Source organism: Cydia fagiglandana, chromosome 22 (genome assembly GCF_963556715.1).
Source record: "Cydia fagiglandana chromosome 22, ilCydFagi1.1, whole genome shotgun sequence".
Taxonomy (NCBI): Eukaryota; Metazoa; Arthropoda; class Insecta; order Lepidoptera; family Tortricidae; genus Cydia; species Cydia fagiglandana.
In genome coordinates this window covers 11,124,170-11,151,106 of record NC_085953.1, presented here as the reverse complement: position 1 = coordinate 11,151,106, position 26,937 = coordinate 11,124,170, and the positions used below count along the sequence as shown (strand labels likewise).

At 39.9% G+C, this 26,937-nt stretch overlaps 1 protein-coding gene across 1 annotated transcript in view; it reads left to right on the top strand.

The window, feature by feature from the left end:
* LOC134675472 (ATP-binding cassette sub-family D member 1) overlaps positions 1–26,203 on the top strand; it is a 97,535-nt gene extending 71,332 nt beyond the window's left edge. The window contains exons 3-16 of the mRNA XM_063533741.1: positions 7,304–7,532; positions 8,285–8,413; positions 10,150–10,351; positions 10,632–10,863; positions 11,281–11,420; positions 12,769–12,941; positions 13,824–13,998; positions 14,278–14,384; positions 15,237–15,402; positions 15,826–15,979; positions 16,878–17,024; positions 17,858–18,082; positions 19,554–19,679; positions 21,006–26,203. Of these exons, the coding sequence (XP_063389811.1) occupies positions 7,374–7,532; positions 8,285–8,413; positions 10,150–10,351; positions 10,632–10,863; positions 11,281–11,420; positions 12,769–12,941; positions 13,824–13,998; positions 14,278–14,384; positions 15,237–15,402; positions 15,826–15,979; positions 16,878–17,024; positions 17,858–18,082; positions 19,554–19,679; positions 21,006–21,135 (2,265 nt within the window). The 5' untranslated portion in view covers positions 7,304–7,373 and the 3' untranslated portion in view covers positions 21,136–26,203. The remainder of the gene's footprint in view (positions 1–7,303; positions 7,533–8,284; positions 8,414–10,149; positions 10,352–10,631; positions 10,864–11,280; positions 11,421–12,768; positions 12,942–13,823; positions 13,999–14,277; positions 14,385–15,236; positions 15,403–15,825; positions 15,980–16,877; positions 17,025–17,857; positions 18,083–19,553; positions 19,680–21,005) is intronic.
* Positions 26,204–26,937: the final 734 nt, after the last annotated feature.

Sequence of the window (26,937 nt, the reverse complement as noted above, 5' to 3'; positions counted from 1 at the left end):
CGTACGCACATAGTCATCGACAATCGTATATGGAAAACGCTAAACGACTTTTGGATAATTTTCTTTTCGATCGGCTGGCCCACACTCCGCTGGCCCAATATTACAGGGTTCTATATTTCACTTTTATCGAACTGAAATTTAAACATTGTCACAGTGACATTAAGTCGAATTTAATCTATCTTCAAAACGGACATTACATTTTTTATTTTATTTCTTGCTTGCTTAGCTAAGTTTGCAATTTGCGAAGGCCAAGTCAACATGTGTTTTATGGTAAAATTTATGCGGAAACATTACTTACCACACACACGCCACGTACCATAGACAGACACCACGCACAACAACCGTGACTGACATATTATACAAACTCTTTCAATAAAATTGTTTACCATTTTTCACAGAACAAATTACAAATTCAAACGGGTTTTTCAAAGTCACACCATTGTTCCGTGGTAGGCCAGAGTTCCATAGGTCAAATGGAATTGTTTATTTCTTTCAACTTTAAACCCACGGAAAATCCTACCACTCACGGAATTTCAAATGACAAACATGCGTATTCTATAAATTGTATGTATGTACAGATGTCAATCACAATGAAAAAATCAACGACAGAACATCAACAACATCTGTACTTACTATATTTAAAATTTATGCGTATTTCTAATTTTTGTAAGAGGATTTGAATTAGATTAGATATGGATCTGATCTGGCTGTGTCAAAAGTGACGTTTTCGGCGTAAGAAATGTCACTCTTGACACTGAGAGATAAGATCCATATCTAATTCACATCCTCTTATTAACAGGAGAATACGCCTGAAGGGTAGGATGACACCTGTCATCTTGTAATTTATAACCTAAAAATGACAAATCTCGCAAAATTGTATTGAAATGACAGGTGTCATCCTACCCTTAGAGTTAGTACAATATTATAACTTGGTGGAACTGGGCATCCATCGTATTAAAAAAGGAACCTCGACACGGAAAGAAAAAGAAGACCACACTGAGAGAAAAATCATCACCAGGAAATAAAAAAAACAGTTCTGTACTGGGGGAAAAAATGAAGTTTTAGTAATAATTCACGTTTCACTATTTATGTAAAGTTTATTTATTTCTACAAACAGCTCAGTAATCCCAAATATTATTTCAACAAAAAGATAATAGAAATTGCAAGAACTAATAGAAATTGCAAAAGTCAATTTGTTCCTATTAGTTAACTCTCCTTGTCCCCGGATTAAGTTTATTTTTGTAATTCTATGTGTATTTTTGTTGTACTTTTCTCTCAGTGCAATATTAATAGGCCATCCGCTCCGGTTATTAAAAACCACAGCCTTATTCCCGCGTTTTCCTTTAGCTAAGGTCGTGGTAGTGAGCGTACAATTCTTAGTAACGTTGCTTGCATGACAATTTACCATCAATACTTGATTTATACTGACATTACATCAGTACTGATTATTAACCTTCTGATCCTTATTTACTACAGTTGAGAAGTGCTATTAATTATGGCGAAGTATGACGCGAGTCTTACATAAACAAACAAACCCCGTTAAAGTTAGACCAAGCGAAGTTGGCAGCGATTCTGTGTGTGTTATTTTTACTTACTTACCCCGACTGCCTGCATCGGCAGTGTCCAACGGACATATTCGATAGCGTGTGCGTAAGCGAGTGCGAGCGAGATGTATACAGGGTGTTTCTGACCATGGGGCTTTAAATCCAGGGCTCGATTCTACTCGCTAAACTGAGCTACTTTTATTATGGCACCAACCCCGAAATCTCGAAAAAAAAATTTACTTTTTAATACATTTTGGCTGATCAGATGTCGACATTTTCTATGGAAGAGCCAAAAAAAATTCCCCGTTTTTAGGGTTGGTCCCATAGTAAAAGTAGCTCAGTTTAGCCAGTAAAATCAAGCCCTGGATTAAAAGCCCCATAGTCAGACACATACTGTAGAAAGTAAGTTACGCAAAACTGGTGGTAGCCGTACAGAGTTCGTACGAGTAGGTATATATTTATGTGTGTGTGATGACTCTAAAGAGTCAGGCCATGTCTGTATCTGTCTGCACGCGACCCAGCACGTGCGCGTGCGTCGATCGCGTGAATCACTCGATCGCCGTTTGATTCACAAATCAATATTTACTTACTCATCCGTTTGGCGGTGCAAAGACTGTCCAAGCGTCAAAATGTTCCCCGCACAAAGAATAAGTGTTGCGATACAGCGAGGAAATGCTGCCAGGATCTACGGCACCATGCCGCAGGGGAATAGTTTTTAGGGTTCCGTACCCAAAGGGTAAAAACGGGACCCTATTACTAAGACTCCGCTGTCCGTCCGTCCGTCCGTCTGTCACCAGGCTGTCTCACGAACGTGATAGCTAGACAGTTGAAATATTCACAGATGATGTATTTCTGTTACCGCTATAACAACAAATACTAAAAACAGAATAAAATAAAGATTTAAGTGGGGCTCCCATACAACAAACGAGATTTTTGACCGAAGTTAAGCAACGTCGGGCGGGGTCCGTACTTGGATGGGTGACCGTTTTTTTTTGCCGTTTTTTACATTATGGTACGGAACCCTTCGTGCGCGAGTCCGACTCGCACTAGTTTCAACTGGTCAGGATCGGGACTTTTCCGGCTAAAGACATATTATGCACCTTAAATGTATATTTCTTGTATTACCTTAAGAGTACCTATACAGATATTATGTATTAACCATTGCTTTAACCTTGGGAGCCAATGGCCGATGATTCATTGTCCAATAACCGATTTGAACAAAGAAGTTACTTCAAGTGCGTCAAGTCTAATATTTATTTAGGCACAGGTACAGTCAACATCCATACGGATAAAGGGACAAAAATATCTATGCGCTATAGTTATACCGTTTAACTGTGGCGATCGGTAAGAAGTAGTTATGAGCAGCTATGGACTGATTACAGTCTTGACTGCATGAATCTTATTTGTGTAATGCTTTTTTGATGTCCCACTTGTGGGCAAAGGCCTTTTCCCTTTATTTCCACGACTCGCGTTGTTGAGCTTTTTCCGGCCAGTTATTAATGAAGGTGTCTAAGTCGTCCCGTCATCTCCGTCTGGACCTTCCACGTCCGCGCTTCTTTTGCGGCATCCACTTGCGTGGTGGCTATACTAGCCCACCTATCTGAATGCATGCGGCAGACCTACGTTGTGTTATGCTAAGCAAGTAAAAATACCTATATAAACTATAATAGTTATAGGTCCAAAATTCAGCTGCCTTTTACTAGAAGATCCTGAGATAAATGGTCTGATCATCTTGCCTACTATATGGTCGTGAACACATATGTTTGGCGTTTTATCAGCGTTGATATTTTTGATCATGACTGTACATAAGTGACCGGATATTTGGAATTTAGCTTGAGTTAAAGTATTTGTTCGGAAAAAACATAAACTTGTATACATTTATTTATTCTTCCTAACGTTTTGGAGGTTACGCCGCGGTTAAGTCCCATTTAGTTAAATAAGTGTGCGAAATTTAAGAAATGTGAAATCTATCTTCTTCTTCTTCCTCGTTCCCTCAATGCTGAGGATCGCGACCACATGCAACATGTCCCCACTGATTGCGGTCATAAGCCAAGTGAACTGCACGGTGCAGGCTGCCGCCACTCGCCTTCTTCATGGCGTCAGACCATACAAATCTATACAGGCGTGAAATCTATACAGGGTGGCCAAAAAATAAGTGCATTCCCGTTGCCAGGGAGAATTTGGGATTATACTGAGCAACCTTTACTATGGGACCAAACCCGAAATCTAGAAAAAGGCGCGAAATTCATATTTTCTATGAGACGATATCCCATCGCACCTACATTTTTCAAATTTGCCGCCTTTTTCTACGGGGTCATCCATTAATTACGTCACACCAATTTCTAGGTTTTTTGACCCCTCCCCCCCCCCCTTGTCACACTTGGTCACATTTGGCAAACCCCTCCCCCCTAGTGTGACGTCACATTTTTTCTACGAAATCGCCAAATCGAATTAAGTAAGAACCTAAATATTATTAATATTTTATCAAAATATTTTTGACGATATAAATATTAGTAATTTTATAACTCAAAACTGCTTAGGAAAGAAAATGAAACAATTAAAAACTATTTTCGTTTTAAAAACTTGTTATTTAAATGTACAGCGAACTAAATAATTTAAATAAATTTTCGGTTACTGATGAAGTTAAAGTGACGTCACAAAGTTTGTGTCTCCCCCCTCCCCCATGTCACAATATGTCACATTTTCTTGACCCCCTCCCTCCCCCTAAACGTGTGACGTAATTAATGGATGACCCCTACCGTAAAAAAAACACTAAAAATATTTAGCCCCTAAAAAAACCCCTAGCTAGTTTATTTCGCCCTAAATTTAGTGGTAAAACCAATAAGTTGGCATCCCTGGTGGCTGCCCTAGGCCTGGGCCTACTGTGCCTTAGGACAAATCCTATATGGTGTTTTTACACGACTGCCCAAAAAAGGAGTGTATTGTTTTTTTTTTTGAGAAATTACCCTCTACAAAATGTTACGATGTTTAGGTTGACGTCCAGATTTTTGTCAGGATTTTTTTTTCTTATGACAAGTAATAACCAATTGTAATATTTTTAAAGTGTGTCTGGTACAAAGTGTACCGGTATTCTTCAATGTCGGCTCATTTGAATGCACAGCAGTCATTACACACAATAATATGCTTGACTTGGCGGGGGTACTGGTGCCCCCAGATCAAGAAATAATAGCTTTTTATTGCATAATGTGCTTTATAAGTATATTGTTCAGCACGAAGCCAAATTATGGGATAATTATGTGCAATTGCATTCAATTGGGTGTAATAGTACATAACAATAGCATTCATTTCCGTTCGTTATACATAAATAATACACGTGATATCTTTGGAACGGCATGTATATGATGTATATGTACTCGTAACGGTGTGTGCTCCAAGAAATTGTTCGGACTAAAGGGGCCCACTGATTAACAGTCCGCCGGAGGGTATCGGCCTGTCAGTTGTGCGGAACTGTCAAAATTTTTGTTCTAACTGACAGGCCGATACCGTCCGGCGGACTGTTAATCAATGGGCCCCTTAAGAGCTCTTTCCCTCTGACTTTCGGTTTTTTGCCGGTACGGTTTTTTGCAGGATCCCGTTTTCTGTAGTGTGCATGCAGGATCCCGCCAACAGAATCCTCGTGTGAACGTTACTATATTAGCACCTATACTACTAAAACGGGATCCTGCAAAAAACCGTACCCGCAAATACCTGGTCAGTGGGAAAGCGGTCTAATCCCTGTCGGTTCTTTCTACCATCTCTATGCGACAGCATTTTCATCTTCGCCACTTGCACCATCCCACTAACCCGGGGTTAACCGGTTAAACCGGGAGCTATCATGGTACCAGTACAATTTGACACTGGGTTAACGGTTTATCGGGTTAGTGGGATGGTGCAAATGGCGCTTAGATGGACCGCAGTTCGTTTATGTTGGCAGTTGTGCGTTTCTCCAGAAATTTCCTGCCTCGCACAGCTGAATTATCGATGAACTTATAGCCCGCGTTATGTCCGGATCGATATGACATTCAAACCCTGAATAAAAGAGCATACTCCGATCTTAAAATCCGGTAATGCACTTGTAACTCCTCAGGTGTCCGCATGGGGACGGTGAACGGCAAAAAAGCTTTTCATTTGTGCCATTTGCCACCAAAAGGGTACTTATTGAAGGTTGTCAATAAGGCGCTAATTCCGTGAAGCTTCTGTTTGAAATCTACCTTATTGACACCGAAATGTGGTACCTTTTCGTTGAAAACGTCACATTTAGTCATAAACTTTAACGTTCAATGTTCTATCTCTTAAATAGTTTTCAAAAGTTTAAAAAACATACCTCTAAACGTCAGACCAGAATATAGTCATACTCATAATAACTCATTATTAAGCGGCAAACAATAGATGTTTTTGCAAAAAAACCTAAGCAAGTTTATATGCTCATTCAAATACGCACAATAGGTATGCTTAAAGCACTTCCCGTCTCGCGGACTTTAGTTTAAAAACTTTAAAACAATTGGATAAAGAAGGTGTTTTTTTCGCTTTATGTTACGGATAACCATACCAGTACGTTTCTCGAAACTTTTGTAAGAAATATCCTTCACCTTAATGTTATTCCAATTTATTGATAGTTTTAAATTTATTTATTGATTTATTTATTTTAAACTTTATTGCACAATATAACAAATAAAGTACAAATGGCGGACTTAATGCCTAAAGGCATTCTCTACCAGTCAACCACCAGGCTAAACAGAAACAGTAGTAAGTAGGTGCAGGCATTGAACAAAAAAAAAACGCAGAATGGGTAACTTAAGACAAAAAAATAGCGATATATAATACATACTAACGAAAATAAACTTACATAGACATACTATAATTACATATATATTACTTTATGTATTTACCCAGTGCAAAGAATACTATGCCTAAGATGGACAATGGTTAGAGTTTGTCGAAAAAATGCTTGCGTAACATGCGCTTAAACGAGAGCTTGGTTTGAGCCTGTCTGATATTGAGTGAACTGAATTTAAGTTATATTGACTCATATTTATGGACGGGTCTATCGCGAATTTATTATTTTACCTTTATTTACCGACGTTTAAGTTATATTCACAAGCTTATGTCCTTATTTACTTAAGTTACAGTATAAATTATACACTTGAAAAAAATAAGCCCTTTTGAAAATACACTTCTCCCTTATTCAAACTACAATACAATTAATTAGAGTTACTAAATTAAATCTAATAAAATAAATAAAGAAAAAGTCTTGTCCCCTGCGGAAGGGTGTCATTTATTCAATAATTATAATTTATTGATCGTAGTTTATATCAGGTCAAGGACAAATTCGTGCATTGAATATGACAAAATAATACCTATGTAGATGGCCCTGTACGGATATGAGTGTCGTATTTGTCTACGTGACAGCGTGATAAAACGGTGTCCGTCTCTTTCTATCCCGCAGAGTTAAAAAGTGACAGTTGTTTTATCACGTGGATAAATGTGGATAAAGCGATCCATAATAGGCTTGTTGTAATTATACTAATTATGCGGTGACTCTGTTTGTCAAATTTTGACGTTTGACAGTTGGTACAACAGGTAGGTATACCTGTCACAAAACATACGCCATCTAGATCGACTGTTAAACTCTGGCCACGACTTTTCAAATATTATACAAATGAGTAATTGCTCGTATCATTCTGTAATACTTGTAATAACTACCTAAATAAAAATGTTTTAACTAATCATAAATTAACCAATTATTTCCATTGTTACAGAAAAATGGACGAAACGTGACACAAATCAAAAGCTAGCTAAACATACACAGTGATCTCATAATAAATCAAAATGCCGGCGATACTGACCAAGATACGGGAGCAAGCGTCGAGGGTTCAGCCGTCGATAGCTGTCGGCGTCGGTGTTGGCGTGGCCTTAGCGGCGTGTGCGCTCTACGGCACGAGGGAGAGGAAGCAGGCTTCTTGTAACAACAACAATAATAATTATAAGGTAAATCAGCATGCTGGGCATAGTGACCAAGATACGGGAGCAAGCGTCGAGGGTCAGCCGTCTATCGCTGTCGGCGTTGGTGTTGGCGTGGCCTTAGCTGCGTGCGCGCTGTACGGCACGAGGGAGAGGAAGCAGGCTCCTTGTAACAACAACAATAATAATTATAAGGTAAGTCAAACTGGAGAGAAGAGGAGTTTGTTGAGAACCATAGAAAACTGAAGAGGAAAGATGCTCGGACACTCACGACACGATTTTATCAAAAATATAATTGAAGGGAGAGTTGAAGTAAGGAAACGGAGGCGGAGACCAAGGAGAACGTACATAGATCAAGTAACGGAAAAGCTCAACGTCGTGTCGTATCAAGCTGTCAAAGAGAAGGCAGAAGACCGACATGCATGGTAATCGCTCCACCGACAAGATTCTAACTCTTAAATAAATGACGATGAAGTCAAACTGCCGCCCATACTGACCAAGATACGGGAGCAAGCGTCAAGGTTCAGCCGTCAATCGCTGTCGGCGTCGATTTAGACGTGGCCTGAATAAAAGTACATTCCAAAATAGTTATTCTTATTGTGTTTAAATTCTAAAAAGCAGTTCTTAAAATAAATATGTTGATAATCATTTCATCATGTTATGTACTCCGTAATTGTAATATGTATCAGTATTTATATATTACCTTGTAAAATGTATTTAACGTAAGTTATAATATGTATGATGTGGGCGTATTTTCATAAATAAACATATTTTTCCAGATTGCAAAAAATGGCGAATTACATTCAGTGCAGAACGGGTCCAACGGACAAACTTGCGGCGGGCGCTGCGGCGCTGAGCAGTGCGCCCTCTGTCGGGGGGACGTCGATACCGACAACAAACAGAACATCGTAAGTATTTTTTCATCACACTCGCTCAGTAAATGTGGAATTGCACGCAGGTTTAGCGGGAGTTATAGAAAAAGCGTTCTCCCTAGGGAGTTATGAAGTTTCTAGTGCCATAATTAACAGTTTTTTGTCTTTATACTTAATTTTTGTATGGCAAGCGTGATGAAAAACATTGTGCTCGGGGCGTAATAATATTGCAAACTCGAGTCTTTAAATCGCTTCGGCAAGCCGTCGCGATTTAACTTACTCTCGTTTGCAATATTCAACTTACGCCCCATGTTGCACAATGTACTATAAAGATGCGTCACATCTATTGGAATTATTAAATTAGATACCAACTCAAAATACAAGTATGTACGACGCGCCAGGGCCATACTCGTATAGTTGAACAGAAATAGGTATACGTAGTCGTCGATTTTCAAGGCCTGTGCACACCGCTTGCGTGACGTGTGCGTGTGCGGCTCCAACATTTTAGCGCACGCACACTCGCACGTCACGCACACGCAACCCGGTGTGGCTCGACCTTTATTCGTAGTGGAGTCATCGAGAGGTTTGGCAATCCTGGGGAAAATGTTCTCCCAAGGCTCCCAAAATGTATGCACACCTCCTTAGCCCAAACTCGGATTACACGCATTTAGGACCAAATGAAGGTATTAAAACGATTTCCAGTTTGCTGGGAAGTAATTCCCCAAAACGCTTTTTTTTATGTAATTTGATTGTATTTTCTACCCACCAAGACTCGGAACCGGTGCTTTATTCATACAAAAATAGCGGTATTATTACGTTCCTTTTCGTTCTTTGGTTTATTATTTCATTTTTAATGGGACAATCTAATACGAAGTGGTTCTCTAAATAAATGATTCAGTCCTACGTAAAGAGTAAAATAATTAATAATATTGGGCTATTTCGGGGTTTTGAAAAAAACCGGATCCGAGCCTTGTTACCCGCTAAACCTGATTTTGTTGTAATAGTTACGATACAAGTGCGAAAAAGAGGAAATTATTCGAACGTGTATCGTACACCGTTTTACAGTACATATGGCCCTTTAAATTTATGGGATCGCACGAAAAGTGCTATTTTACGCACTAGTGCGGAAAAAATATGACCATATGTGCTGTAATAGTACATTTCGATGCTAGTGCGGAAGGTATGTCATTACTTCACGAGTACCGAGATATCTTGCCACGAGCCGCAGGCGAGTGGCAAGACTCGGGACGAGTGAAGAATGACATTTCCGCACGTGTATCGAACGACGTTTTTTAATACAGTTGCGAAAAAATAAGAAAAACATTGTTAATCGTACACTAAACAAAAGTGGTAACAGTGACAGCTCGGTTAGACGTCGTCTTTAAGTATATTATATCTATGCGCGTTTGGCAGCTATTTCGTTCCATTCAGTCAACTTATTAAGAACGGAATTTTCAATATTGAATATTAAAAAATAAACGTGTTATAATGATGAAGAGGTAAGTAATTAAATATGAAATATGTAATATTTTTCGTATTCTTACATTAACGGTAGGTTTTTATGCTGATTACGACGTTTAAAGGAAACTAATATTAACACTCATCAATAAGTAGTCGTGAATTGGAACAAGTATAAATTTAAAAAAATTGGAAAAGTAAAAAGCACTAGTTCGAGATAACCAACTTTCCGCACGCTAAACAGCTACGTAAAGTAGCACTTTTTGAGCAACTGTATTAAAAAATATATTTATATATTGCCATCCCTATTTCAGGAGGACGCCGAAGAACCAGCCCCAGAAGAGAAGCATGTCCCCGGTCTAAACCTAGAGTTCCTCCGGCAAATGGTCTCACTGGCTAAAATCATGGTGCCAGGGTTCCGTAGCCACGAAGTAGCCTTGCTGACTGGGCACACGCTGTGCTTGTTCACTAGGACTCTCCTCTCCATCTACGTGGCAGCTTTAGAGGGGTCTATAAGTGAGTAATGCTACTAACTGCGCCCATAGATTAATCTATGGCCTAGGAACATAAACCTGTATATATGGAATTTTTGAATACCACATAGACCAGCAGTGATCTTAAAAAATCTTACGCAGGTCCTCGAGAAAACTGAGTAAAAGAGTAACTACTAAAATTAAGCATATACTTTGGCGTAGCTTTGATGAAGTGTTCCAGTACTTACAGACCTCTCCTCACCTTTCTTACTACCTATAAATTTTAGCCGTAGCCTAAGTACAATCCATATTTTTATTTCCAGTGAAACATATAGTGCAAAAGGACCTCAAGAAATTTGCTGCCCTCCTCCTCCAGTGGTTCGGTATCGCCATCCCAGCTACCTTCATCAACTCCATGATCAGATACCTGGAGAGCAGACTAGCCCTGGCCTTCAGGACGAGACTGGTGAACCACGCCTATGACCTGTACTTCAAGAACCAGACGTATTATAGGGTGGCCAATTTGGATGCTAGGATTGAGAACGCTGATCATAGGTGAGTGTAGAGTCATATGTAGAGTTTGAGGAATTAGATGTATTGATGCTTTTTAATGGCAGATTATATTCATTCCCAAAGAGTGTGATGGTGTTAGCATAAGTTAAGAGCAATAGAAATATGTGAATCCATAATATCAAATCCAATGTACGAAATGGTTCGTATCTGGTAACGGTGATTTAGGTGGAAACGCGCAAGTGACAATAATATTCATTAATTTGTACCACGAGCATACTAAGCTAACTCGTTGGATGGCAGAGGGTCCCCGTAGCCTAAAGATGCTTGCTTAAAAAACTGTAAATAACAGTAGAATCCCACAAAAATCCCTAAGGAAGTTTCTCTGAAACTTCACAATACCTGACCATTAAGGTTACAGATTATAATGATGCCGTTTAATTATGATACCTGTGTTTGCAGATTAACAGAAGACGTGTCAGTATTCACGCAGTCTGTGGCGCATCTGTACGGGTCGCTGACGAAGCCCTGCTTTGATCTGCTTCTCATAGTGTTGACCCTGGCCAGCTATTCTAGCAAAATGAAGGGCAACATATTCATTGGTGAGTATCTTTGAAAATATCGTTTAGATTTGTGAAACTTAGAACGCCATTTGACTTTGATCCTTATTCTTTGACGACCGGTCTGGCCTAGTGGGTAGTGACCCTGCCTATGAAGCCGATGGTCCCGGGTTCGAATCCTGGTAAGGGCATTTATTTGTATGATGATACAGATATTTGTTTGTGTTGTTACCGTGGGGCTTAGTCAATTTGTGTAAAAAATGTCCTATAATATTTATTTATTTATTCTTTCACTGATATGGCAGTTGGCCAAAGGTATCGCTCGAAAAGAAGGCTCCATACCTATGGCCTATCCTCGAGTAGATGGCGATACTTTTTGTTATTTGACATATTTAACACATAGCAATGAAAGAATAAGGATCAGAGTCAAATGGCGTTCTAAGTTTTAATCGTTTGGTCGAAATATGACAGTAAATGTACTGACTACACAATTAACTTTGACAATATTTCTCTATTTCAAATTCTCTTTGGTGTGGATAATGGTATGCCTTCTTTAACTTCCGTGGCTGTCACTGGCTAGGTATTTATGCGATTGCCAAATCCTTGATATTTGCATAAAATAACATCCGTCTTTGTCTTTCTTGTTTAGAAATAGTTGGCGTACTTCCAATACCCTTTGTCTTCATTGCACTCATAAATGCCTGCCTATAATTTTAAGTAAAAAGTATACACCGTATTTTTTTAAGAAACTTAATTTTTTTTTTCAGGGCTATAACTTTTTATACTCGGTAGGAACATATGTTTTTTTTTAAATCTTGTATGAATTTTTAACACGTTAAAACGGGTAAAAAATAAAGTACGTACAAGTATCTCTTTTATACAATCAAATCTAAATGATATATGGTCCAGTAGATCAAAGAGCGATAAAGGAAGTTTGAGCATTTTCATAAAATCGTACATATAACTTTTTCTTTCTCAGAAGTTATCAAAAAAATACATGAACGTTACACAAACGCCATATAAGCCTCAAAGAGTTATTAATCATCGTTCACTTTGACATTTCATACGGAATGGAATAAAACACAAATTAAGCAGTACGAAATACGGAGTAGCCATTAACAGACGTTCCCCTCTGTCGAAAATAGGCGGCCAATGATCAACACTGTATGGACTGACGTTCATCTGACATGGCTATTTTTACGTTACGTGTACATTTGACGTGCCCCTCCCCCGGTCAATCGGCAGACTGTTTTATACCGAAAATTACAGACAAGGCGTCTCCGTTTGGTTATATCCTCTAAGGAAATATGAGTAGAGGCTTGTCAAGGGCGTATACAGATATATTGCTCTCTTATCTCTTATAATTTGCTGGATTTTTCACCATCTCCAGGACCCGGCTTCGCCACAGTGGTCATCTGCATGACCGGCCAAGTCCTGCGGATGCTGTCGCCTCGCTTCGGGGCCTTGGCTGGAGAGGAAGCTCGCATGAAAGCCAATCTCCGACATGTGCATGCGTCTATCATCGCTCATGCTGAGGAGGTCGCGTTCTACGGTGGACATAAGGTATGAAATCCTCCATATTGTTGAGAAGTTGCTAAGCAGGCGAGGTTTCCAAAACTACCTTGACACGCTCTTATTATCTTAACAATAAAGTCGCGTCAAGGTCATTTTGAACACCTGGCGCGCTTAGCAACTTCTGCTGCTGAATGTACACGAAAACTTGCATAAGCATCTTATGTATATTGTAAATATCAGCTCGTTTTGGGGCTTTGTAGATTAATAAAACACATCAAGTTATGTATTGTAGAGCACGCGAGTTCTACGGTACACGATGTATAATATCCTACATATTGTATGTACAATGTTGAACATGTTGTCAGCTGTTCGGGTGTTTAGCTTAGAAACTGAAAATACGGGAGCGCATAAACTTCAGAATATCAGACAGACGGAAAATAGGACTCCGATGATTTCGCTGCTTTTCAAAAACAATTTAGGGTGTGGATTTCTGTGTCGTTTTGCACACGTTGCGTTCACTGTTTCTGTAACTTTTGTCGGTGTAATTTCACTGTACTTGTTTTTTTTAAATTATAGTACTTACCTAATAATGATGTTCATGTCCAAAAATGTTTTGAACATAAAATAAGTGTGTAGGTAAGTTCACAATATGGTAGAAAATGTTATGAATTTTATCTTTCTTTGCCCAGTTGCCCAGTTCCCTTCAGTATCACCCTTTGCCCAGTTGTTGTTTAACTCAAGGGTCTCCAAAATGTGTAAGGAGAGTACCCATACAGTCCGGACCGGATTTTGTAGAATTTGGCCGGATCCGGCCCGTGCGCCATAGGGGCTATTCATAAATTACGTCATTTAAAATTAGGGGGAGGGGGTCAAAAATCGATGATAGTTTGAAGACTGCTGGTTTAATTTAACTATTATTTTTATCTCCAGGTGGAACTAGGCCAACTCCAATCCGCCTACAAACAGCTGGTGGCCCAGATGACGGGCGTCTTCAACAAGAAGCTGTGGTACGTGATGCTGGAGCAGTTCTGCATGAAGTACGTGTGGAGCGGCACCGGCATGGTCATGCTGGCGCTGCCCATCCTCACCGGCACCAAGGGAGACGGTAAATATCCATCCCTTTCTAACAAACACAGATCCCATAAGCGCAGATAGAGCGAGCAAACAGGCTCGGGGGTCATGAAGTTAGGGGAAGCAAACGATAGCGCCATCTAAAGTACAGGCAGAGGCATCTGTCGGTGTGCGGTGTAACTATCTTTGGCACTGTAGCGTTGCTCTGAAACTGTAGTATTACTACTAACGCCATCTGTTGAAGAGTTATGTTATTTTAATAAAAACTGATTTTTACAAATAAGTGTACAATGTAGTATTGTTTGCTTTCTAGGGTCGACGAGCGAAGGCATCAGCGCACGAACAGAATATATGACTACTTCTAGACATCTGCTGAATTCCGCAGCGGACGCTATTGAAAGACTTATGTCCAGTTACAAGGTAAACTAATATTTTATATCCAATAAGAAATTCTTAAACTATAGCCTTCTATATTTGCACAAAAGAACCTAAGGGGCTGACATATATGCATAAGGGCTATCAATTATAAGATAGTCTAAGAAAAAAAAATCCTTGCCGGCGTCTATATTTCCGTGTTCTTATAACCCGGCAACCTTCAAATCAAGAGTGAACAGGCACCTTCTGGGCGAGCTCGCTCCATCGTAGGCCACGTCTACGCCTCGGCTAGTCTGTGGCCATGAGTAAGCCCATTCATAAATATAAAAAAAAAAAAATCGTTTCCGTGTCAACGTCGAGCAATGAATTTTTAGAGACATTATACCTACTCGAGAGGGTACTTTTCTACTAGCCAAATCAGTTTCTTTTATAGCACTGTCAAAACGATTTGCCAATATGGAATTTATATGAAAACTGCAAAAGTGATGTCACGGTCAAGTCACCTACTTTTATTAGTTTTTATCCATTTATACCACGTACTTTTATTAGTTATATCCGATTTAAGAAAAAAAATGGTTCATAATCCAAAAAATAACTGCTATCATTGTTTTTCTAATAATTATCTGCTGCTTTATTTCGTGCATGGTGTATAGTAATTTATTGTAAATGCAGGAAACATGCCTATTATTTGATTTTAGCTTTATTATAGCCGATGGTCCCGGGTTCGAATCCCGGTAAGGTGTTTTATTTGTGTGATGACACAGATATTTGTTCCTGAGCCATGGTTGTTTTCTATATATTTAAGTATTTATTATCTTGAGCTTTACCGTGGGTCAATTTGTGTGAAAAAGTCCTATAATATTTATTTATTTTATAATATAAAACATATTTTTACAGGAAGTAGTAACGCTGGCCGGCTACGCCGAACGCGTGTCAGACATGTTAGATGTGTTCGGTGAGGTGGCGCGCGGAGAATGCGTCCGAAACGTCCACGTGTCCGCCTCCAAGGACAACCCTAACGCGTTCCAAGTCACCTTCAGGGACAAGCGGCCTGTGCCGCAAGGTATGTACATACATACATACATATAATCACGCCTATTTCCATACATACATAATTATAATCACGCCTATTTCCCGGAGAGACCGGCAGAGACCACGAATTTCCACTTGCTACGATCCTGACCTCTTTCGCTTCCTTCACTTTCATAACATTCCTCATACACGCTTGCCGGTTTAGCTAAGGATAAGCAAGGTAAGGCATGTAGACGTAAATATATATTGGGCTGTCTGCCTGTATTGCAGGTAATTTTAATATCTAGAAAATAAAAATCTGATATTATTTGGTGGCCTATGAGGGGAAATTCTTAGAAACTACATTTTCAAGCCTTATTTGAAAACGAACACGGTACGTTTGAAACGAAGGTGGCGAGCGGGGAATTCGTCTAAAACATTCAATGAAATAATGAAATAATTATTTTTATTGCAGGAAAAATCTCCTACACGAACGACCTGTCAATCCGACTTCGCAACGTGCCTATAGTGACGCCAGCGTGCGACGTCGTCGCTAGTGGCGTGTCGTTAGACATCGCGCCAGGCACGCATCTGCTCATAGTGGGGCCCAACGGCTGCGGGAAGTCCAGGTAAATATCTAACATTAGTTGAATGACCAGCTTCCTAACTTACCTATAGTGACACCAGCCTGTGACGTCGCTAGTGGCGTGTCATTAGACATCGCGCCAGGAACGCATCTGCTCATAGTGAGGCTCAACGGCTGCGGGAAGTCCAGGTAAATATCTAACATTAGTTGAATGACCAGCTTCCTAACTTACCTATGTGACACCAGCCTGTGACGTCGCTAGTGGCGTTTGATTAGACATCGCGCCAGGAACACATCTGCTCATAGTGGGGCCCAACGGCTGTGGCAAGTCGAGGTAAATATCTAACATTAGTTGAATGACCAGCTTCCTAACTTACCTATAGTGACACCAGCCTGTGACGTCGCTAGTGGCGTGTCATTAGACATCGCGCCAGGAACGCATCTGCTCATAGTGGGGCCCAACGGCTGTGGCAAGTCGAGGTAAATATCTAACGTTAGAGAGTCACACTACTATTACTTTTTTTGGCGAAATTGACCTAAACTCATATTACATTTTTTCCTTCTTTTGACCTCAGAAATGCGTGGTTAAAATTATTCGGTTTCCTCATGTTACACCGTGTATAGGTATAATATACAAATACATACTTAAATATATAGAAAACATCCATGAATCAGGAACAAATATCTGTGCTCACCACACGAAACAAATGCCCTTACCGGGATTCGAACCCAGGACCATCGGCTTCACAGGCACACCCACTAGGCCAGACCGGTCGTTAAAAGCTAATATCGTCGGGTGACAAGCAAAAGTCACTAACATCATTGAAATTATTGGACAATAAACCGTGTTACAAGTGTAATAAAGTGCATTGTTACTTTAATTTTTTGATAGTACTTAGTGTGTTTTGCTTGTCACCCGACGATATCATGTTTGTTTGCAGCTTGTTCCGCATCATCTCCGGTCTGTGGCCCGTGCACGGCGGCTCGCTGGCCGTGCCGCGGCCGTGCGCCTGCCCGCACTGCTCCGACGATGCTCCTCCGACCGGCCACTGCACCTCCAGACCCATCATGTTCTACATCCCGCAGCGGTACGTTTTTACCATGAGTGTCTTAATTCGGGTCGCTACATATTAGCATAGACATATGTAACTTCGTATAAGATTAATAAAGTCTAAGAAAAAAACGTGCCTCGGAAATCAAGAAAAAGTCATTCTCGAATAGTATTCTCGGCTAGATGGCGTTGACGACGCCGTTTGTAATTTAACAATTTTAACACATCAGTGAAAGAACATAGATCAGTATGGAACAATAAAAATTAAAAATCATTTATCTGTATACATATTTTGATTAATCTATACATTTTCAATTTTATTTAAGTTTTAATCGTGTGTCGATAGATGGCAGTAAATGTACCGTGGCTACACAATTTACTATGGCAATAGCCCTCTATACTATCTATTCTCTTTTCTAAAAGTCTGGAGCGCGTGTAGCGCACCCCTAAATCCTTATTAGGGCTTGTGAGGCGCGCGGTGCGCCACGTTTGGTTACAGCGCAGGGAGCTCCCGGTACGCCGCTAGCCCTGACTTGTTTTGTGCCATTAGGGCAACGAAGCCTCGCTGGCTGCTACTGAGACTGCGATACTCATCTGTCACTTTGAGCCACGCCTTACCAGTTACTGCTCTGAACATCTGCAACGGTGACATTAGGCCTGCACTCGCGCAAGCCACAAATAGATTATCACTATCAGTACTGAATTTACATACCTAATAGTTACCTGATTATGAGTACCAACCATATAAACATAAACTTTTGTTTGTCCCAAACAGTAGTCTGAAATATTGTTTTATTTTGTTTGGTCTCAAAAAAGTAATACTCTTGATTGTGATGTAGGCAGCAGTTTGTAACCTATTTTTTTTTGCAGGCCTTACATGTCAATGGGCTCGCTAATGGACCAAGTGACGTATCCGACGCGCGTCTCGCCCGACGACCAGGAAGCGTTTGACCGCGCGACGCACATCCTCAAGGTCGTGCGGCTCGACGCATGCGCGGCGCGGCATGGCGGCCTCAAGGCCGTCCGTGATTGGCGGGCCACGTTGAGTGGAGGGGAAAAGCAGAGGATGGCTATGGCTAGAATGTTCTATCACAGGTACTTATATTACTGTCTATATAGTAAGATGCGACGGGATAACATCCTCAAGGTCGTGCGGCTCGACGCATGCGCGGCGCGGCATGGCGGCCTCAAGGCCGTCCGTGATTGGCGGGCTACGCTGAGTGGGGGGGAGAAGCAGAGGATGGCTATGGCTAGAATGTTCTATCACATTAAGTTTCATATATTACTGTGTATAGTAAGAAGCGACGGGGTAGCATCCTCAAGATCGTATAGACGCATACGCGGCGCGGCATGGCGGGCTCAAGGCGGTTCGTGATTGGCGGGCTACGTTGAGTGGGGGGGGGAGAAGCAGAGGATGGCTATGGCTAGAATGTTCTATCACAGGTACTTATATTACTGTCTATATAGTAAGATGCGACGGGATAACATCCTCAAGGTCGTGCGGCTCGACGCATGCGCGGCGCGGCATGGCGGCCTCAAGGCGGTTCGTGATTGGCGGGCTACGTTGAGTGGGGGGGAGAAACAGAGGATGGCTATGGCTAGAATGTTCTATCACAGGTACTTATACTGTCTATAGTAAGAACCGGCGGGGTAGCAACCTCAAGGTCGTGCGGCTCGACGCATGCGCGGCGCGGCATGGCGGCCTCAAGGCGGTTCGTGATTGGCGGACTACGTTGAGTGGGGGGGGGGAGAAGCAGAGGATGGCTATGGCTAGAATGTTCTATCACAGGTACTTATATTACTGTCTCTAGTAAGAAGCGACGGGGTAGCATCCTCAAGGTCGTATAGACGCATGCGCGGCGCGGCATGGCGGCCTCAAGGCGGTTCGTGATTAGCGGGCTACGATGAGTGGGGGGGAGAAGCAGAGGATGGCTATGGCTAGAATGTTCTATCACAGGTAAGTTTCATATATTATTGTCTAGTCTATAGTAAGAAGCGACGGGGTAACATTCTCAAGGTCGTGCGTTTGGACGCATGCGCGGCGCGGCATGGCGGCCTCAAGGCCGTCCGTGATTGGCGGGCCACGCTCAGGGGTGGGGGGGCAGAGGGTGGCTATGGCTAGAATGTTGTATCACAGGTTGGTTACTTATATAACTATCATTTTTGTTGGCGCGAAATATGATCTTGAATGACGTCACGTCGGGACGTCTTGGTTTAATCTAGTCTGGCAGACACAACGTAAGTGAAAACAAAGAAATCTATACTCGTCCCTTTCTTTTGGGTGCCAGTACTAGCGTAAGACAAAGAAAGACTGATTTTCCCTGGCTGTTTGAAATGAGACAGTCCTTGGCTACTATAAAAGGCTCATCCTATCATGTAATTTTTGTGTTCAGACGTGTTTATATTATTATTAACCTCTAGCCGCCCAGAGACCTATAAAAAGGTCTCCTGTTCCATTCTAATTTGGACTTTGTGTTGACAAAATAAAATTTAATTTTGCTTGGCAAGGCTTGACGTATGGGCGGCTAGAGAATAAAATTATATTATTAAAAATTATATATTTCAGGCCTGTATACGCGTTGCTGGATGAATGCACGAGCGCCGTTTCCATGGAAACGGAGGTCGTCATGTATGAAGAGGCGGTGAAAGAGGGCATTACACTCCTCTCTATCACACACAGGCCTAGCGTGTGGTTAGTATCAAATATTACAATACTTTTCATATCTGTCGACCCTCATTCAAACCTTTTTTGAGTCGAATTAGGAGTATTTCAAGGTAAAGTGATTAGAATCGTCAACCACAATGCTTACCGCGAACATCGAAAGTTGGAATTTCGTTATCTGCCTCTCTATCGCTCTTAAATATTCGAGCGATAGAGAGGCTAAATAGATGAATGAACGAACAAAACGGTTGGCGGTAGACCTTCAGGTATAACCGTGATAGCTGTGGTTGACTAGTATCGCTCATTTATTTTTCACCACACCAGCTCGGAAAGGCTTACTTTGCACTTCAAAAACTGATAGCAAAGTTGCATTTTATTCACATGTGAGGCAAAGTAATCAAATGCAAATTTTGAGTTGTTTTCTTATGTTTGCTGGTAGAATTGAATTTAAATGATGATTTAGGATGATAAATATTTAATAACAATAATTTGGATTTGATTTGGTTTGTTTGAAGGATTTTGTTTAATATTTTACATTTAATATTTTCTTCGGGTTGGTGTGGTGAAAAATTTTGTGTTTCACTCGGGGGCAAATTTTGTTTAACCCTCGTGCTTTGAAACTCGCTACGCTTGTGGTTCAATTTTGGAATCTTTCCCTAACTCGGGTATCAATATTAGCATGAGCAGTTAAACAACAACTTTGCCCCCTTGTAAAACAAAAAACTATTGATTGTTTTTTACCTTGCGCATCACTTCGCTACCTCGTTTATCTCTAAGCGTCACTTGCACTATTCCACTAACCCGGGGTGAACCGGTTAAACCGTTAACCCAGTGTAATATTGTACTAGTAACCATGGTAACTCCAGATTTAACCGGTTAACCCTGGGTTAGTGAGATGGCTTAAGACGGGTTTTTGAATCCAAAATCTGTTAACTTGTTATGAGTCCATGAACGTATTTATTAAACGTGCACACTGCTAAAAAATCGTGATTATTTAAATTTAACGAAAAATATTTAACAAAGGGGGCCGTTATGTACTGTATTTTGTATTAAGTACCTTTTGAATACATCAAACTAGTTTTTATGTTGCTGGATTCGTCTATGCGTCCAAAGTTCAAACGGCCGTTTTTGTTTTGAGTTCATCACGATTATTTAGCAGTGGCGCTAGTGTGCACGTTGACGCTCTTAAGGCCCATGTACACAATGAGCCAGCGCCGGCCAGTCCAAGGGACGCAACAATGCGGAAGAATGAGATAACAATATCACTTGCTCCCTCTAACGCATAAATGCCCCCCCAGACTGGCCCACGCTGGCCCATTGCGTACAGGGGGTCTTTAAATGCAACGTTTTGTACAGGAAATACCACACTCACGTTCTGGAGTTCGACGGAGCCGGCAGCTGGTCGTTCCGGCCTCTAGAGAAAGACGCGCCCGCCATCACCCCCTCCCTCCCCCCTCCCACCACCACACAGAGCGACAGTGACTAGACCATAAACTAGGAATCCTCTATACCATGGTATAATAATATACTCCGCCTGGTACTCTCTTCCCGTCTTTTCGTGGTCACGTGACTGACACAAGCCTACGTCATCATGTGACAGCGCTATATGATAATATGCGATAGCGCTATATATAGCGGCCATGTTATTGTGACGTAGGCTTGTGTCACTCTGGGAAGAGAAGACCATGTTTTATTAGACTATGCTTTATACGGCAAACCGTAATTAAAGACCGAAAAAAGTAAGAAAATGTTGCTACTTTTTAGCGCGTCTTGTATTTATGTAAAAATAAGTAAGTAAAAGTACTTTTTTAAATCGTAGGAGTAAAATTACTTATAAATAAATTATCTTAGCGTGATTATTTATCACAAGGAATTTACTATATTACAAACAAATTATGGCAGTGGCAACATTGTCTTACTTTTTTTTAGTCTTAAATTACGTTTTGCAGTTTAGACGGAGTTTAGAGCAATTATTTCATGAAACCGATGCTGCCAAAAATACTGGGGTGCGGGGGACGAGGTGAGCGAGTCCCGTGCCGTGATTGGTCCGTTCAAAGACACGGGCGTCACACAAAGACACTTGAATCGAAAATGGAGTAAAACTACCGCATATTGTGGCAGACGGGAGCTAATATGCTCAGTCTGGAGGATGACTTGTCTGTGGATTAGACAAATAGAGGACAGAAGTTGTAACCTTTTGACCGCCAGAGACGTTAACTACTGGTTACAGGCCAATATCAACCTTCGTGCAATGTGATAAGGTTCACGATGGCGCGCCGCAGATTAGGCGTAGCGGTCAAAAGGGGTAATGGTTGTTTGAGTGAGATTTTGACCATAACACTGATTTAAGGCCAGGCCATACTGGCTGCGTGCGCGAAAATGCTGGAGCCGTGCACGCACACGTCACGCAAGCGATGTGTCGTCTCTCATAAGGAACTGTATATTACAACTTGCACGTTGCACACGCAGTCGGTGTGCACAGGCCTTTAATGTTCATAAAAGTTTCATCCAAGACTTATAGAGAACATCAAATCGTGTGATCAATTGTATAATATTGACAGAACTAAACCTATTGTCATTAGATTTAACCAAGACTAAACAAAAGCATTAAGTATTAATTCTTATCCATTTTAACTGGAAACATCCAATATGTAGTAGATTTGAGTTTTTCTTTGATTTTGAGGTTATGCTTTAACAAAGCAAGTCATTCATAATTTCTTACTAGCGACCGGTCCCGGTTTCGCACGGGTATAGAATTTTAAGTTGAAGACAGATACGGGGGACTTTGTTTATGATATAGTGATTTTCTATAGCCGCCCGTAGACATAGGTACAGTCACCTGCATGGTACACAACGAAGACCGCAATAATATCTGACACGATCTTATTTGTACAGTCATAAGAGCGTTTCACATATTTTTGCAGGGTAACATATTTATTCGAGACGACCCTGTACAAAACGGTATTCCATCCCACTGTTTGAATTTTTTTGTTTGATTTAAACACACAAGACAAGTATTGGTTTGTTGGCTGCTAGAGTTAGACCGTAAAAAGTCTGCAGCGATTTTGATAGCCCACGCAGTGCAAGTGTCATTTTAAACGTCAAACTTCTATGAAATTATGACGTATTATAACACTTAAACTGCGTGGGCTATCAAATCCGCTGCAGACTTTTATTGGTGCGACTATACAAGTTGCAGTTCTGGTTAAATCTATTGGCGATTATTATATTCAGAATGACGAAGTCTCTAAATAAAGTGACGGTAAGTTTAGCCTTTTATTCGAAACAGGAATATAAGTAAAATAAACTAAGATTATCAAAATAGTTCGATTCTTATACAGGTTGTAACGAAAATAGTGGGGATTCGTTTTAGGGCATTTTCGATATCGAGTTCTGATTCGGAAAAAGTAGAATATTTTCTTTGACCTGACCCATACAATTTTTTTTTTTGGTGTCATAAATGTCTACTTTTTCCTAATCATAAACGAATGCCCACTATTTTTTTCACCTTGTGTAAGTTTTATTTCAACTTAGATTAAGATATTTGCTTATGATTTTTCTGTTGGCTATGCAAATTCTAATATTATTAATTTTGGGGTCCGAAATTAATTATTTGGTAAGTATTGGCTCTTAGTTCAAGCGTATACTTACTAATGAATCTATTTCTTCGAGAGAAATTTTATTGAACACAAAGTTAGGACTTCTAATTCGTATGTATTAGAAATATACCTACATATAGGTTACAATCAGATATAGCTACAATGCTGGACAAAATATATATGTGTGGATCAGCATTATATTACTAGAAAAAATTGTTAGAAAAATTATTATTACACTTGCAATAAAGTTTAATTTGAAGTAAGATGGGGTAAGATTATCACCGGGGTAATACTATCACTTGTATGGAATCCTCATACTATTTGTCTTGTCCCAAGCAAAATAATCTGTGTTAGTCTTACCCCACCTTATCTCAATTGAGCATTTTTTTGTTATAAATGTGCTGAAATATAAGATCAAACTAATAACGAAATACTTCAATAAACTTTGATTATAGGTTTGATTTCTTAATATGAATATGTGGCGTTATCTATGAAAAGGGACCTTATTGTCGATGGCGCTTACGCCATTATTAAAGATGCTCCGATATAAATACAATGCTGCGCGACGCTGTGCGGCGTAAGCGCCATCGACAATAATGTCCCTTTTCTTAGATAATGCCCCATATAAAGATGTACGTTTACGTACATAAACCATATGTAAAAAAAACCTATTTTAGACTCTTAAATTGTTTTTTTAGAGTTACATAGTTTTTTATTTGTTCGTAAGACTTTGAAACGAAAACACTTGGTATTTCTGGTATTTAGTGTCTAATTAGCAGCATATTTTAAACCATTGGTTTGTTTATGTCATGTTTGTTTTTATACAAAATGTAAAGCAGGCCACTGACGAGCCTTCCAAATGGACGCCGTTACAATGGATTCATCCAAATGGACGGCATCCTAATATTAAACATTGTACTTTTTTGACATTCACGGACCGATTTTGGATTGCAGCCACGCTATTTGGACTGTTGGAAGGCTCGTCAGTGGCTACCTTAATTTGACTTGTTCAACTTAAAGAAACAATGTATTGGGCTTAAAAACTTGTAGAAAAAAATCGTGTGTGCGAGTATGTGTAATCGATGAAAATACTAATTTGTACCTTTTGTTTTAAATTAAAACAACGTTTTAAGTTACAAAATAACCAAGAATTATGTAAACAAGGATGTTGTAGCTATAAAATATTATTAAAAACATTACAATCAGAGATTCCTAGATTTTTTCCAAAGTAATCAAAAACGGGGTATTATCAATTATGCCCCTGTAATTTAGCTGTGTTATTATTATCATATTGTACCAGTTATAGTGTTATTTATTTTTTAAGAATCGGGTGATACGGGGTGGTGACAACTTTTGTATAAAGTCAGACCAAGAATGGTCTGCAGCGGATTTGATAGCCCACGCAGTGAAAGTGTTATTTTAAACGTCAAACTTCTATGAAATTATGACGCATTAATGATACTTGCACTGAGTGGGCTATCAAACCCGCTGCAGACTTTTTGTGGTCTGACTCTAAATATTTTTTATAGGCTGCTCAGTTTTTTATCCTCGCCAGTTTTTGTATTTTTTTTAATGTTGCCACCCAAAAAAAACTAAGAAAATTTTGATAGAGATTAATATTCGAAATGGCTGTTTATGTTTTAAGGTGTTTTGTCTTTTTTACCTCTTGGATTGTACAGTCAGCAGCAGAAGTTGCTAAGCGGACCAGGTGTTCAAAATATTGTTGACGCGACTTTATTGTTACGAGAATAAGAGCGTGTCAAGATTATTTTGAACACCTCGCCCGCTTAGCAACTTCTGCTGCTGACTGTATGTTTTATATATTATAGACAATTTAGTGTATTATACAGTCAGATACAAATACATCTGACCTCCAAGAAGTTTGTTTGCCGTGGGGTCACTATTTTCTGTTGCTGACTATACAATGTAAAAATCAGTCTGCACCGAATATATACACGGTGTAACATGAGGAAACCGAATAATTTTAACAGCGTATTCCTGATCATATTTAGAGACAAAAATGTCCTATAAACTTTTTTGAAATTCGCCTAGTTCCAGGGATAATATTAATTAAAAAATAAACAAGTTTTTATTGTTACATAGTGTATAAGGCCTTTTTGATGGTGATGTTGCTGCTATGGGACGTAGTCTAAATATCCTTATTGATAGATGTCAAAAAGTGACAAGTAGGTAACTCTTTGCAAAAAAGTAGGTTTTACGAAAAAAAATAAAAAAATCAATTTTAAGTGACAAGTTTAGCAATAACATAAATTTTTTTATGTACAAATACATTCAAAAAATTTTAAAAACCAAAAAAAAAAAATTTTTTTTGTCGAAATTGACCTAAACTCGTTACATTTTTTCCTTCTTTTGACCTCAGAAATGCGTGGTTAAAATTATTCGGTTTCCTCATGTTACACCGTGTAGTGACGCCCAAAGTAGCCATTATGGAAGGTAACAAAGATGTGTAACGATATATTTGGCCACTTTGACCGTCAGTAGGGTATTTGAAGATGACTGTACAGTCGCTGTCAGATATATCGGAGCGGCCAAGGTGTTCACAATATCTGAACACGCACTCTAACGCCTTGGCAATAGAGGTGTGTTCAGATATTTGTGAGCGCCTTGGGTGCTTCGATATATATGATGGCGACTGTACATAAGATATACTAATTTCAAAAAATGTGATGGTTATGAGAATTTATTAAGTCAGAGATTTCATTGACATTAATTCGGTATTTTATTTTTTATTACTATATTTTGTCGGATTTTTATATAATTAAGACATATCGTGTATTCTTATGGACCAGGACCTAACTTAGCTATGTATAGCGAAACGTATTATTTATTTACATGGAGTTATTCCTACCATTTGTAAATTGTAAATACCTAATAAATATTAGTTGTAAGCGACTTGAGGGATATTCGTGAGAAATAAACGGGGTTTTATAATTACTAATTGTTTTATTTCAGTAAAAATCCTTTTAGTATAAAAAAAATCAAAATTTTCCAGTCTCACTTTAAGGCCGAGCCACACCGGCTTGCGTGTGCGTGACGTGCGCGTGTGCGTGCGCTAAATTGTTGGAGCCGCACACGCACACGTCACGCAAGCGGTGTGTCGTCTCTCATAAAGATCTGTATACTACAACGCTGCACGCACACGTGCACGTCACGCACACGCAGCCGGTGTGCACAGGTCTTTATTCATAAACATTGTACCATGATCTGTGTAAGATTGCCCCCAACCTATTTAATTTCATTTCGCCTTCGACTGAACAGAAACGGCTTTGGGCAGAGTAGCATGGTGTCGGAGTAGCATGGTCTTTGGTGTCGGAGGCCAAGATCCACTTCGGGTCGTTGCGCGACAGCAGTATGTATTATATGTATGTATGTATTTCATTTCATTTATTTCACCCAAAAACCATGGGTACAAAAGGTGTTAAATGCTGAGCTTTCCTGTACATGCATGGTCACCCTGCAAGGGGCGTAGCAGTCGTAGCACTGTATTAAAATTAGTTTAAAACTTAAAAATATATACAGTATGTGTCTGACAATGGGGCTTTAATTCCAGGGCTTGATTTTACTCGCTAAACTGAGCTACTTTTTCTATGGGACCAACCCTAAATTCGGGGAATTTTTTTTGGCTTTTCGATAGAAAACGTCGACATCTGATCAGACAAAATGTATGA